Here is a 13,401-nt window from a genome sequence, read left to right as displayed (position 1 = left end):
GTCAGGTAAAGTTTAGTGGTCACCTTTCTATGGGTCCTGCATGTCCAGTCGATCAAGCAGTCCAGGCAAGAACAGTTTCTTGCCCATATGGCTATTTTTGCCAAGGTGAAGATAAGATATGAAGTGTCTTTAATGCCCATCCTCCTCTCTGAAGTAAAACGGTGCTGCCAGGAGCAGACATGTCTCACTGTCCAGAAAGTCTAAATTTTAAAAGTATTTTAAATGCCATATTCTGTAGGTCTTTGAAGTATTTGAAGATTACCTATCTATCTGAAATATCTCTATGTATATGTAGAAGACTTAAGTAACATGGCTACGAGTATGATTATTATAGATGACTAATTATTAATCTATTTTTAATTATCCATTACAATTTAAAATGAGCTATACAAACACAATACCTTAAACATGAGTAGAAATATGCACACAGTATAACAAAATTAACTATAAGTTTGTACAAATAAACTAAAGTCTATACCAATGTAAAACATTTTAAACAAGTTGTTGCTCTTTAGAAGTAAGTTCCTTAATCTACCCTTTTATCCTATTACATCTATATCCTATCCCCTTTTCTTCTTTAGAAAGAGATCGCATTTATAATCAACCTGATTTAAATAAAAATATTGGTTTTTTTCTGTCCCACACCAGAGGGCTCTTCTGATTTGGGACACAAGAATCTCTTAACCTTTTCTTTTAGCAGTATGTCTGGGTTTAGAGAAGGAGTGAGCCAATTCCATCTCCAAAGCCAACTGGGAAATTGGGCGTAGTTTCTCTTACTACTTCCTGCTGGAGGGGGGCGCTGTATCTTATGGGAACATAAAGAAAATTTTAGGATTATGGAGTAGTCAACCTCTGATCCAGTTGCCTTGAAACCATTCTGGATGTTGGATCATCTGGGCCATGGTGTCATCGGAGACCTTTCAGGTGGTCTTGGCTGATCAAACCTGATATATCTTAATCTGGAACAAATCCACAGCCTCTGGCTTTATGTGGAAACAAAAGCAGAGACTCTTTTCCAAAGCAACATATCCTTATATCCAAATTTTAAGTCAAGGTACCTTTAAAATTTACATATTTGTTTAACTCAACAGCTTTTACAATCAAATCTTTTTCTGTAGTTAAAAATCCCAAAGACAACATAAACCAGATTCTCTGTGTAATATCCATCTTTGTAAGACTGAAACGCCACTGTGGCTGCTGGCTCTGCCCACCTCAGCTTCCCAACATGGCGGTGGTACAGTTTACTGCCAGCTCTGGGTCTGGAGCCATGTGTACCATCAACTATCAGAAGCAGTTCTATCAAAGCAGTGCTTAGCCCAGAAACTTTTTTTTTTTTTTTAACTAGCAAAGGCTAAATCCACCATGCAGCAGAGTAAAGTGCCGTTTGTAGACTCCTCATTCCCGCCACACTGCAGGTCAGACGCACACGCCAGGAACCCGCCATAGTAGGTCAAACCACCAGGCTGCCGCTAACTTGAAAGAGACAACTAGGATTTAGGTGGAAATTCTTGCCAACACGTTGGATGCCATTTGTAGTTAGAGTTTTCCTGCCTGGCCCACAGTCAGGACAAATCTCTCTTACCCGCCAGTCCCACAGTCGCTCAGACCCAACCAAGAAAGCACACAGAAACTTACATTGTTTAGAAACTGTATGGCCTTGGCAGGCTTCTTGTTATCTACTTCTTCTATCTTAAACTAACCCATTTCTGCTAGTCTATACTTTGCCACATGGCTTGTGGCTTTTCATGGCGGTGGCTGGCGGTGTCTCTCTTCACCCAGCCTTCCACCTCCCAGAATTCTCTTCTCTCTTGTCCTGCCTATACTTCCTGCCTGGCCACTGGCCAATCAGAACTTTATTTACACAGAGCGATATCCACAGCATCCACCCATTAAATCTATCAGTTTTCCCTTCCCATGGAGATCCAAGCATCCCCCGTTGAGGCTTCCTTGTTACTTAGCTTACCTATGTCTATGGATTGTAGCATGGTTATCCTTTCTTTTACAGCTAATATCCACTTATAAGTGAGTACACACCTGTTTATCTTTCTGAGTCTGGATTACCTTACTTGGCATGATCTGTTCTAGTTCTATCCATTTGCTGCGAATTTCATGATGTCATTGTTTGTAGCAGTTGATTAATACCCCACTGTGTAAATGTACCATATTTTCCTTTTCCATTCTTTGTTGAGGGACGTCTAAGTTGTTTCCAGTTCCAGGCTATTATGAATAAATCTGCAGAGAACATGATTGAGCAAGTGTTCTTGTGGTAGAATGGAACATCCTTTGGGTATATGCCCAAGAGTGGTAGAGTTGGATCTTGGGGTAGATCAATGGAAATTCCACCAGGAAAGGAGTATTTTTCCACTTTCTCCTCATCATTGCCAATATGAGTTGTCACTTGTGTTTTTGATCTTAGCCATTCTAACAGGCAGAAGATGGAATCTCAAAGTAGTTTTGATTAGCATTTCCCTGACAGCTGGAGATGTTGAACATTTCTTTGTTTCTGAGCCATTTGAGATTCCTCTGTTAAGAGTTCTCTGTTTAGATCTATACCAATTTTTAATTGGATTATTTGTTTTCTTGAATTCTTTATATATTTTGGATATTAGCCCTCTGTCAGAAGTGGAGTTGTTGAAAATCTTTTCCCATTCTGTAAGCTGACATTTTGTCCTATTGACAGTGTCCTTTGGCTTACAAAAGCTTTTCAGTTTATTGAGGTCACATTTATTGATTGTTGTTGTTAATGCCTGTGCTATCAGTATTCTATTTGAGAAGTTGTCTGCTGCATTAATGTGTTCAAAGATATCCCCCACTTTCTCTTCTATTAGGTTCAATGTTTCTGGTTTTATATGGAGGTCTTTTATTCACCTGGGCCTGAGTTTTGTGCAGGGTGACATATATGAATCAATTCTCATTCTTCTATATGCTAACATCCAGTTGGACTCATACCATTTGTTACGATGCTGTCTTTTATTTTTCCATTGTGTATTTCTAGTTTCTTTATCAAAAATCAATGTCCATAGCTACATGATTCCCTTATAGAATTTTTTTGGATATATATATATATATAAATTTTGGGATTTTATAAATATATAAAATCATATCACCTGTAAATAATGATATTTTGATTTCTTCCTTTTTTAATTTGTATCCACTTTATCTCCCCAAGTTGTCTTATTACTCCAGCTAGAAATTCAATAACTACATTGAATATGTATTGAGAGTGGACAGCTTGTCTTGTTCTTAAATTTAGTGGAATTGCTTTGTGTTTCAGTCCATTTAATTTGATGATGGCTATCGGCTTCCCGTAAATTACCTTTATTATGTTTAGGTATATCCCTTGTATCCCTAATCTCTCCAAGACTTTTACCATGAAGGGCTTGTTAGAATTTGTCAAAGATTATTTCAAAACCATCATCTAATGAGATGATCATTTTTTTTTTCTTTCAGAATGCTTATACTATGAATTACATTGGCTGTTTTATGTATGCTGAACCATCCCTGCATCTCTGGGTGAAGCCTACTCTATCATGATGAATGTTTTTGATGTGTTCTTGGACTCAGTTTGCAAGTATTCTATTGAGTATTTTTGCATCTATATTCATGAGGAAAATGGGTCTGTAGTTCTCTTTCTTTGTTGAATCCTTGTGTGGTTTGGGTATCAGGGTAACTGTGGTCTCTTAAAATGAATTTAACAATGTTCCTTCTGTTTCTATTTTGTGGAATAATTGGTGGAACACTGATTTTAGCTCTTCTTTGAAAGTCTGGTAGAATTCTGTGCTAAAATCATCTGGCACTGCACTTGGGAAATGTTTAATGACTGATTGCATTTCATTAAGAGTTTAAAGGCCTATTTAAGTTGTTTATCTGATCTTGATTTAACTTTGGTATTGAGAAAACTGTCTTTTTCTCTTAGATTTTCAAATATTGTGGAATACAGGTTTTTTAAGTATGACCTAATGATTCTTTGTATTTCCTCAGTGTCTGTTGTTATAACCCCCCCCCCTTCTTTTCTGATTTTATTAATTTGGATATTCTGCCTTTTAGTTAGTTTGGACAAAGGTTTGTCTATCTTGTTGATTTTCTCTTTGTTTCATTGATTTGGGGTATTGCTCTTTTTGTTTCTATTTTATTGCTTTCAGCCCTGAGTTTGATTATTTCCTGCCATCTACTCCTCTTGCATTTGTTTCCTTCTTTTTGTTCTAGAACTTTTAGGTGTGCTATTAAGTTGTTAGTATGAAATCTCTCCAATTTCTTAATGAAGGCACTTTGTCCTATGAACTTTCCTCTTATCATAGCTTTCCTCATATTCCATAAGTTTGGGTATGTTGTGCATTCATTTTCACTGAATTCTAGGAAGTCTTTGATTTCTTTACTTCTGCCTTCACTCAGCAATCATTCAGTAGAGAGTTGTTCAGTTTCCATGACTTTAGAGACTTTCTGTTGTTTTTGTTGTTGAAATCCAGTTTTAATCCATGGTGGTCTGATAGGATTCAGGGGTAATTTATATTTTATTATATCTGTTGAGACTTGCTTTGTTATCGAGTAAGTGGTCAGTTTTGGAGAATGTTCCATAACATGCTGAGAAGAAGGTGTGTTCTTTTGTGTTTGGGTAATATGTTTTATATGGAATCAGCTACTATCATAAAAGCTACTATTTGGAAAGGTCAAAGACTTTTTCTGAAGGTCAAGCCATGGCCTTCAGATTCTTGGTGATATTTTAGCTTTTCTGTATATATTAGTCAGTTCCTGCAATGATTTTCTTGTATGCTATGTATGCTTCCAAGAACTCCTAACAGTGTGTTTATCTGATATATTTCTCAAGCATCCTAGGCAATAATGACTAAAAGTTTCCTGACTTAAGGTAAACACCTTTCTGGAGACACTGGCAAAGGGACACCTAGGTGCAAATAGCCTTATTTCTTGTGCAAATGAAGCTCAGATCCTCCTTCCTCTCACAGTGGCATTCCAGAGCAATTGACTAAGAACAAAATAGTTTTTTTGTGTGCCAGGTGCAGTGAAGTATTGTGGTAGTATTGTGTTCCCCAAAATATTATACACCCTAATAAATTTATCTGGGGTCAGAGAAGAGAACAGCCACAATATTAAACATAGAGGATAAACACATGCCTTTAATCCTAGCATTCCAGAGGCAGAAATCCCTCTGAATCTCTGTGACTTCAAGGCCACATTGGAAACAGCCAGGCATGGTGACTCATGTCTTTAATCCCAGAAAGTGAACCTTTAATCCCATGGAGTGATGGCAGAAAGATATATAAGGTGTGAGGACCAGAAACTAGAAGCTTTTAGCTGGTTAAGCTTCTGGCTTTCAAGCAACAGTTCAGCTGAGAGCCATTAGGATGAGAACACAGAAGCTTCCAGTCTGAGGAAACAGGATCAGCTGAGGAACTGTCCAGGTGAGGAAGCTGTGGCTTTTTCTGCTTCTCTGATCATCCAGCATTCACCCCAATAACTGGCCTCAGGTTTGATTTTATTAATAAGACTCTTTAAGATTCGTGCTACAAAGTATTGAGGCAAAAATCCTAGTTCCAAGCAGAGTTGCCCCACCTGACCAGGAAGCAGCAAGGCAGAGAGGGGAAGATTGTAGGTAAATTGGATGAATGAGGAGGGTAGGAGAAGAAGGAACATAATGGACGGAGGATCAGAGGAAGAAGATGAGGTTGAAAGCAGAAAACCTTAGTGAGGAGCTGAGTGTAAGAACAGAACTGAAACTGTGTAGATAGAAATTTGGCTTAGAGGAATAATGTGGATGGATGAAAGAACAAGGTGTGCTTAGATTATTTTCCCGCATAATACCCCTGCCTTTAGTAGTGTCTCTTCTGGGTCCCTGGGAAGGAAACTAAAAGGCTGGACCTCAAAAGTTTCTGAAAAATTTGGTTCATAATGTCTATTAGCGCTAATATTTCCTATTTACTTTTGGTCTGGATGACTTGTCCTTTAGTGAGAGTGGGGTATTGATGTCTCCCACTATAAATGTGTGAGGGTCAATGTATAATATAAGCTTTAGCAGTGCTTCCTCTACAAATAGGGGTCCCTTTGTGCCTAGGGCATAGATGTTAAGAATTGAAAAATCATCTTGTTGGCTCTTTCTTTTTATGAGTATGAAGTGTCCTTCTCTATCTCTTTTGATTAATTTTGGTTTGAAGTCTATATTTGTTAGATATTACAGTGAATTCAACAGCTTTTTCAAAAGGTCCATTTTCTTGGAAAACCTTTCTTCAATCCTTTACTCTGAGGTTTTGTCTATCCTTGATATTGAGGAGTGTTTCTTATATGTAGCAAAAGGATGGATCCTGTTATTGTTGGAATTCATGGCCACTGACCACTCACCCAGCTACATGACTGACTGCTCATGCGCTGGCAAAACGATTAGTTATCCCAGGGCCTTATACCCTATGTAATCCATGCACTGCACAATCATGTAAATTGTACACAGCGTGATCAAGCAATCTATGCTCATGCATGGTGTAGCTCCATAAGCCCATATGCGCATGTGCAGGGGGAATCCCTTCTTCTTCTTCTTCTTCTTCTTCTTCTTCTTCTTCTTCTTCTTCTTCTTCTCCCTTCTCCTTCTTCCTCTCTCTCCACACTTGTCTCTCAAACAGGCCTGAGCACATCCTCTCCACCACCCCCCACCTTCTCCTAATAAACTCGCATAGTGGGTTTTGTTGTGCCTTGTGACTTTTCCTCACAGGGTAACCAACAGTTATCCCATCAATTCTGTTAATCTGTGTTTTTTTTTTTAATTAGGAAACTGAGTTATTAATATTAAGAGCTATCAAACAGCAATGATTGTTAATTCCTGTTATTTTGTTGGTGGTTGGGAGTAGTATATGCATATGCTTTCCTTCTTTTGGTTTTGCTGGCGTGTGTGTGTGTGTGTGTGTGTGTGTGTGTGTGTGTGTGTGTTGCTGGATGCAATTAACCTCCTTGGGTTGGATTTTTCCTTCTAGTGCCTTCTATAGAGCTGGATTTGTGGGTAGATATTGTTTAAATTTGACTTTATCATGGAATATCTTGGTTTTTTTTTTTCCATTTTTGGTGACTGAAAGTTTTGCTTATATAGTAGTCTTGGCTGGCATCTATGGTCTCTTAGAGTGCTCAGCACTTTTGGCTTTTAGAGTCACCATTGAGAAGTTGGGTATAATTCTGATAGGTCTGCCTTTATATGTTACTTGGCCTTTTCCCCTTGCAGATTTTACTAGTCTTTCTTTATTCTGTATGTTTAGTGTTTTGATTATTATGGGCAAGCACACATTCATTTCTGGTCCAATCTATTAGTGTTCTGTATGCTCCCTGTACCTATTCATTTCTGGTCCAATATATTTGTGTTCCTTGTGCTCCCTATACCTTTATTTGCTCTCCTTTATATTAGGAATTTTTTCTTCTATGATTTTTGTTAAAAATATTTTCTGGGCCTTTGAGCTAGGATTCTTTGCCTTCTTCTAATCCTATTACTTTTAGGATTGTTTTCTTCACTGTCCCAGATTTCAAGAACGTTTTATGTCAGGAATTTTTTAGATTTTCTTTGACAGACATATCTACTTATTCAATCATATCTTCAATGCCTTAGATTGTCTTTTCCATCTCATATTCTGTTGATGATATTTGCTTCTATGGTTTCTGTTCACTTACCTACATTTTCCATCTCCAGGATTCCCTCAGTTTGTGTTTTGTTTTATTGCTTCCATTTATATGTTCAGGTCTTGAACAGTTTTATTCATTTCCTTCATCTGTTTGTTTGTTTTTTTTCTTTGATTTCTTTGAGGAATTTTATTCATTTCTATTTTTAAGGATCACTATCATGTTCATAAAGTTAGTTTTAAGGACATTTTCTTGTGCTTCAGCTGTTTTGATATTTTCAGGGATTTCTGTAGTAAGATATCCACACTCTGGGGATGGCATATTGTCATTGTTGTTGTTGATTGTGTTCTTATGTTGGCATCTAGGTATCTGGGTTTGGGGTAATTATAGGTCTAGGTGTCTATTTCTGAGTTTGTTGGGTGGTTATTTTTCCCCTTGGTTTCTGTTTCTTCTCTGGTCTTCCAGTTGGAATGGCTTAAAGTTGAGTACAGGGTCTCTACCTAAGTTGAGGGATGGGATTCAGGGGCTGGCATGTCTTATTTAAAAATAAAATAAGACATTTCATGTTGCAGTTTTTCTCTCCAAGATTTATTTCACTGCTATGATGTTTAGAATTATTCAAAATTAAACCAACACCTGTGAAGCCTCCAAGGGACTGGACTAGACTCTCTGCATAAGCAAGACAGTTGTGTAGCTTGATCTACTTAAGGAGTCTCCTGGCAGTAGAATCAGGATCCATCTCTGGTGCATGAGCTGGCTTTTTGGAGCCCACTATCTCTGGTGGGACACCTCCCACAGCCTTGAGGCAAGAGGGGCTTGGACCTGTTGTCTCTACTGAATGTACTAGGCTCTGCTTACTCCCCATGGCCTTACCTTCTTGTAGGAGAGAATGGGGATGGGTTGGGGTGAGGTTGGAGGGGCAGGAGGAGGGAAGAGGGGGATCTGTGATTGGAATGTAAAATGAATAAAAAATTTCTTAATAAAAATATATCATTTGACTGAACTTTAGAATATATAAATTATAATTTCAAACCAATAAAAGTTCAAAAAAGCAGTAATAAATAAGTTAGTATTTGAATAAAGTACATACATTGGTTTATGTTATTACGCTATATTTTCTATGAGATTCCAAAATTATCTTCTATATGCCACAAAGATTTAGTTGCTAATTGGCCACTGTTTCTTAAAACATTTTGTTTTTTTTAATTCCAATTAAAATTTTTATTTAGCTTTGATATAGAATTTAAGTTTAACTTTCATTATAAAATGTCCTAGATCAAATCTATAAAACCATTCAGCAGTGTGTGATTTGATTCAGTGGAATATGACCAGAAACTTCAAAGGTGCCAAAAGAACTTGAGGACAGTTCTACAGAGAGCAATAGAATCAGAGAGTTAAAGCTAGAAAGGACTTCAGAATAAATACTGTGCCTTTACTGCACAAAGCAGAAATAATTGAGAAAGATAAGTAAGACAAATATTCTAAGAATTATTTATTTTGTTGAAAGATAATGCAGGGGAGTGCTTCCTAATTGCAAATATGTATAGGAAAAGACTATGAGGATATCAACACACCACATACAAACCCAATCATACACAATGGTGTATAGTGATGGTATTTAGGCATTCATGAGCAATCAGGGAAAATAGTGAAATTATTTTAGTAAGATCAACAATTTTAAAAAGTAGATAATTAAGCTCTCAATAACCTGAGATGTTCTAAAATTATCTGGAGAGCTTCAATTTGAACATCTGTATTGTTTTCAGTACATGTAACATTATTTGGCACTTACATAGCAATTTTTAGATCTTGAAGCATCTTTTTATGTATCTCAATAAGTAGAGCCAAAAACTAATGAAATGGGTATTAATATCCCCCTTTATCCTTTCTAGAAAATAAAGAACAGAGAAAATACAGTTTCGCAAAAAAAACATTACTTGATAAACACCAGGCATTAAGAAAGATCAAGCCCAGGTAATAAATTAACAATAAATGAATCCAAAACCAAATCAAAAGAATATACATAGACAATGAAAAGAAAGGAAAAAAATACGTGCAAAAAAAGAGAGAAAATACAGTTGAGATGTTCATCCTTATACATGGTAAGTGAAATTCTAACTAATATTTTTTATGGAAAAAGAGAACTATATTTGGATAATTAGTCTTGACAACTTGTTACAGACAAATAATTGCTTCCATACAAGTTTTGGTCCTCTAGTATCACCCTTCAAAACAGCTTGAAAATGGCACCATTGTGAAGTCAAAGCCAGAAATCAAGGTCTGACAATTCACCTGCACAAAGTGATGCCATGTAAAATTATAAGTGAAGTAACCTCCTGTTACTGTCCATTAGCAGCATATAACCCAAATGATTAATGAGCAGTGTTTTCACATTGTTTCAAGTAAAGTAATAAAATAACTATGTCCATGTAGGCAGAAGATTTTGTCCCATTCCCACAGCTGTTCAGTCCCAAATAAACATACAGAGGCTTCCATTGTTTATACACAGTTTGGTCTATTGCTCAGGCTTATAACTAACTAGCTCTTATGATTAAATTAACCCATAATTCTTATTAATGTTTAGCATTGTAGATTGGTACCTTTCCTCAGTTCAACATTCTCATCTTACTTCCACTGCGTCTGGCTGGTGACTCTGTCTCTGCCTTTCCTCTTGCCAGTCTTTTCCTAGTCTGGTCGCCCACATATACTTCTTGCCTGGCTACTGGCCAATCTGTATTTTATTAAACCAATAGGAGTGGCAAATCTTTATAATGTACAACAGCATTATCCCACCACATTTCTTCATTTTGTCTTTTCAAAACAAAGACCCTGAATCTAATCTCCTTTGTTTACCCTTTTTCCTAATCATTATCCATAACATTTAGTAACCAATATTCTAAACAAAGATAAGCATTCATAATCTATTTTGGGGGAATGTGGGAGTAGTTTTCTAGGCTACTTCCTGCTAATTAGGGGCCCTGGTAATCTTGTGGAGACCCAAGAAAATTTACGATTGTAACCCCACAATAGACTACTCCTTATTGTAGTAGTCTATGTGGCTGGATCAGCCAGCAGCCTTGAAGCCTTTCTGGATGCAGAACTCAGAGGAAACTGCAAGAGAGGCACTCTGAAACGTTGAATCATCTGGGCCATTTGTTCCAATTGGAGATGTTTTTAGGGGGTCTCACTTGATCAAAAAATATTAACCTGGAGGCAATCCACAGGTTCTCATCTTCTGTGGAAACAAAAGAATTTCTTTTCCAAAGCAACGTATCCTTAGACCTAAATTTTGAAGTCAAGATATCTTTAAGATATATATGTTGGTTTAGCTTAGCAGCCTCTACAATTAAATGTCTCTCTGCAATTAAAAAAAAAAATCCCAAAGACAGCACAATAATAGACAGTATCCAGACTCTCTATGTATTTTCCATCTTTATGTAGCTTTTATTATTATTATCATTTATTATTATTATTATTATTGTTATTATTAAGGACTTTATTCTTTTTCTTTTTTCTCTCAAGCCTATGCATATTTTTAAACACTGTGTAACCTGTTTAGAGTTTTTTTTTTTTTTTAATCTGAATTTATTACATCTGAACCTGTTTTATTGTGTATCTTTCATCCTTTTCTGACCTGGGGAGTTTGATCACATATTCAATTTCTTTAATCATAAGAAGAGTAGCAAAGCAAGGAAAGGTTAAAACATATATATATTCATTTATTCTAAAAATGTTTATTCAACAACTCTAGAGTAGCAGGAGCTGCATCAAGCACGGGAGAATACAAAATGGCAATCGTGGTACTCTGGAGCCTGGAAAAAGAAGCTGACAGGCAATCATGATGGAGACATAAAACCTGAGCAACTGAGCAGAGAAAACTGCACCAGTAGAAACCAAAATCAAAAGGGAAAACTATTTAAGAAATAATGTCCTTGATAGGAGGTAGGCTACAATTTGATGGAATATAGGCTTTATGCAAATTGAGATGTCTTCAGTGAGTGCATAAGCAACTGGCATGTAGGAAGATTCTCAAACTGTAGTTTGAGTTTTCTTCTGAGGCCAAATGTCTAGGAGAGAAAAGAGAGAGAGAGAGAGAGAGAGAGAGAGAGAGAGAGAGAGAGAGAGAGAGAGAAGGAGTCATTAGTAGTGTCCACCTTGGTTGGATTTAGGACGTTTCATTTTTTTTTTTTTAAACAAGAAGTTTATTTAAACAACAAGATGCTTGACTTGAAGGGAAAACTATCTAGGATCATTTTGTTCAAGAGTAATTTACCCCTACTTAAAGACAGATTGCCCTCCATGTAACAGCTACATACAAAAAAGTTATAAAATTGTCCTTGGTTTTACAATGATAAATGAAAAACATTAAAATTCTCCAATCAAACAAGGTATGCAAGGATTTTGTTGTTGGGTTCTTTTGTTAAAACGTTGAGAGCCAAATGACTTACTGGAATATAAAGATAAGAGCTGAATGAGCATGCCACTATTTTCACAGAGCCAGAACTTTCCCTCAGCCCATCTCCACTGATGTCAATCAAAACAGAACATTGGCCATTTAGTTTAAAAAAGAAAAAGAAAAAAAGCACAAATGCTTGTGCACATACACCAGTTACTTTATGTACAATAAAGAAATGGGGACAGGGAAATGAATACAGAAAACTATTCTGTAGTAGTCAGGATGTGGTGAAACCAAATTGCGGCTTTCTAATTGCGAATGTATTCTTGGTCTATAACAAAATTCTGGAGTAAAGTAGCAGGTTCCCTTTTTAGTAGACACCTCCTGTCTGCTGCTGGAACACATCAATCGTATCTCCATCTTCCATTTCCAACAGTGCAGGTGTATCTGTTTCACTGATTGGTTGCCCATCAAACCGGAATCTGATCTGCCTCATTGACAAACCCTGTCGTCCACAATAGGCTTTCATTAGTTTACTAAGTGGTGTATGCCTCTTAATCTTAAACTGCACCACAGATCCATCCTGCCCCGCCACCTTCAAATTAATATGATCATTGTTCTCAGTCTTTACTCCTTCCTTGGGTTTCTTGTGGGCCATGGCGAGCACCGGAGTCTCCTCAGCTGCCGCTTCACAAAAGAGGCACCTGGTCAGCACTGGAGGCTCACACAAGCAGCACCAGCAGCCGCAGAAGACGAGGACGTTTCATTTTGTAAGAAGTTTCTATTCAAGAATTCTGTTATTCTCGCCAAAGAGATTGGACTACTTTGACATAAGATAAGCAAATGGAAATAATCTGACAATGTAAAATGAAAGGTATAGTAAGATAGCTGCACTGGGTAATGCAATGCTCCTGAAGTTGGCTATCTGACATCAGGTGAGTTGGCTAAAGCCATTTTATGATTTATTTTGTAGCAATGATTCCTCAACACAGTATTATTCAAATGAAAAAGACACTCAGATTTGAATCAACTTTCTTTTAATTTTGATCATTTATGGAAATCAGTCCATGTTGAATAGTAATTAATCCCAGAGGGACAACATGATACTAATGTATAGTGATATTTTATTTGTATTGAAATGTGATTTTATTTGTATGTCAATAAAGTTGCCTTGAGGTCAGAGCAAGCCAGAGCAGAAGCTGAGCAGTAGTGGGGCACGCCTTTAATCCCAGCACTTGGGAGGCAGAGCTAGGTAGATCTCTGTGTGTTCAGGGACACATACAGCATGGCAGACACACGCTTTTAATCTCAATACCAACCATAGAAGACCTGGAGGTCTGTACAAATAGGCAGTGACCAGGAGGTCATGTAGCTGGGTTTACAAACAATGAGAAAGCAGA

The 13,401-nt window shown here is 37.1% G+C and overlaps 1 protein-coding gene across 2 annotated transcripts; it reads right to left on the bottom strand.

Moving 5' to 3' along the window:
• Window positions 1-12,287: 12,287 nt before the first annotated feature.
• On the bottom strand, window positions 12,288-12,659 carry LOC118569096 (small ubiquitin-related modifier 2-like). 2 transcript variants are annotated; one of them, XM_036166818.1, is made up of 2 exons: window positions 12,506-12,659; window positions 12,288-12,448 (listed from the first exon to the last, which is right to left on the bottom strand). In XM_036166818.1, the coding sequence occupies exons 1-2, from the start codon at window positions 12,657-12,659 to the stop codon at window positions 12,372-12,374; spliced, it is 231 nt and encodes a 76-aa protein (XP_036022711.1). In that variant the 3' UTR covers window positions 12,288-12,371. The 2 variants fall into 2 exon arrangements, with proteins under 2 accessions (XP_036022711.1, XP_036022710.1); XM_036166817.1 differs by having other exon boundaries at window positions 12,288-12,659.
• Window positions 12,660-13,401: the final 742 nt, after the last annotated feature.

This window comes from Onychomys torridus, chromosome 17 (assembly GCF_903995425.1).
Source record: "Onychomys torridus chromosome 17, mOncTor1.1, whole genome shotgun sequence".
Taxonomy (NCBI): Eukaryota; Metazoa; Chordata; class Mammalia; order Rodentia; family Cricetidae; genus Onychomys; species Onychomys torridus.
The sequence above is the reverse complement of the archived record's forward strand: the minus strand, read 5'-3'. Positions and strand labels throughout refer to the sequence as shown.

Coding starts and splice junctions, on each gene's coding strand:
- LOC118569096 (XM_036166817.1), bottom strand. CDS start 12,659: ATGGCCCACAAGAAACCCAAGGAAGGAGTAAAGACTGAGAACAATGAT.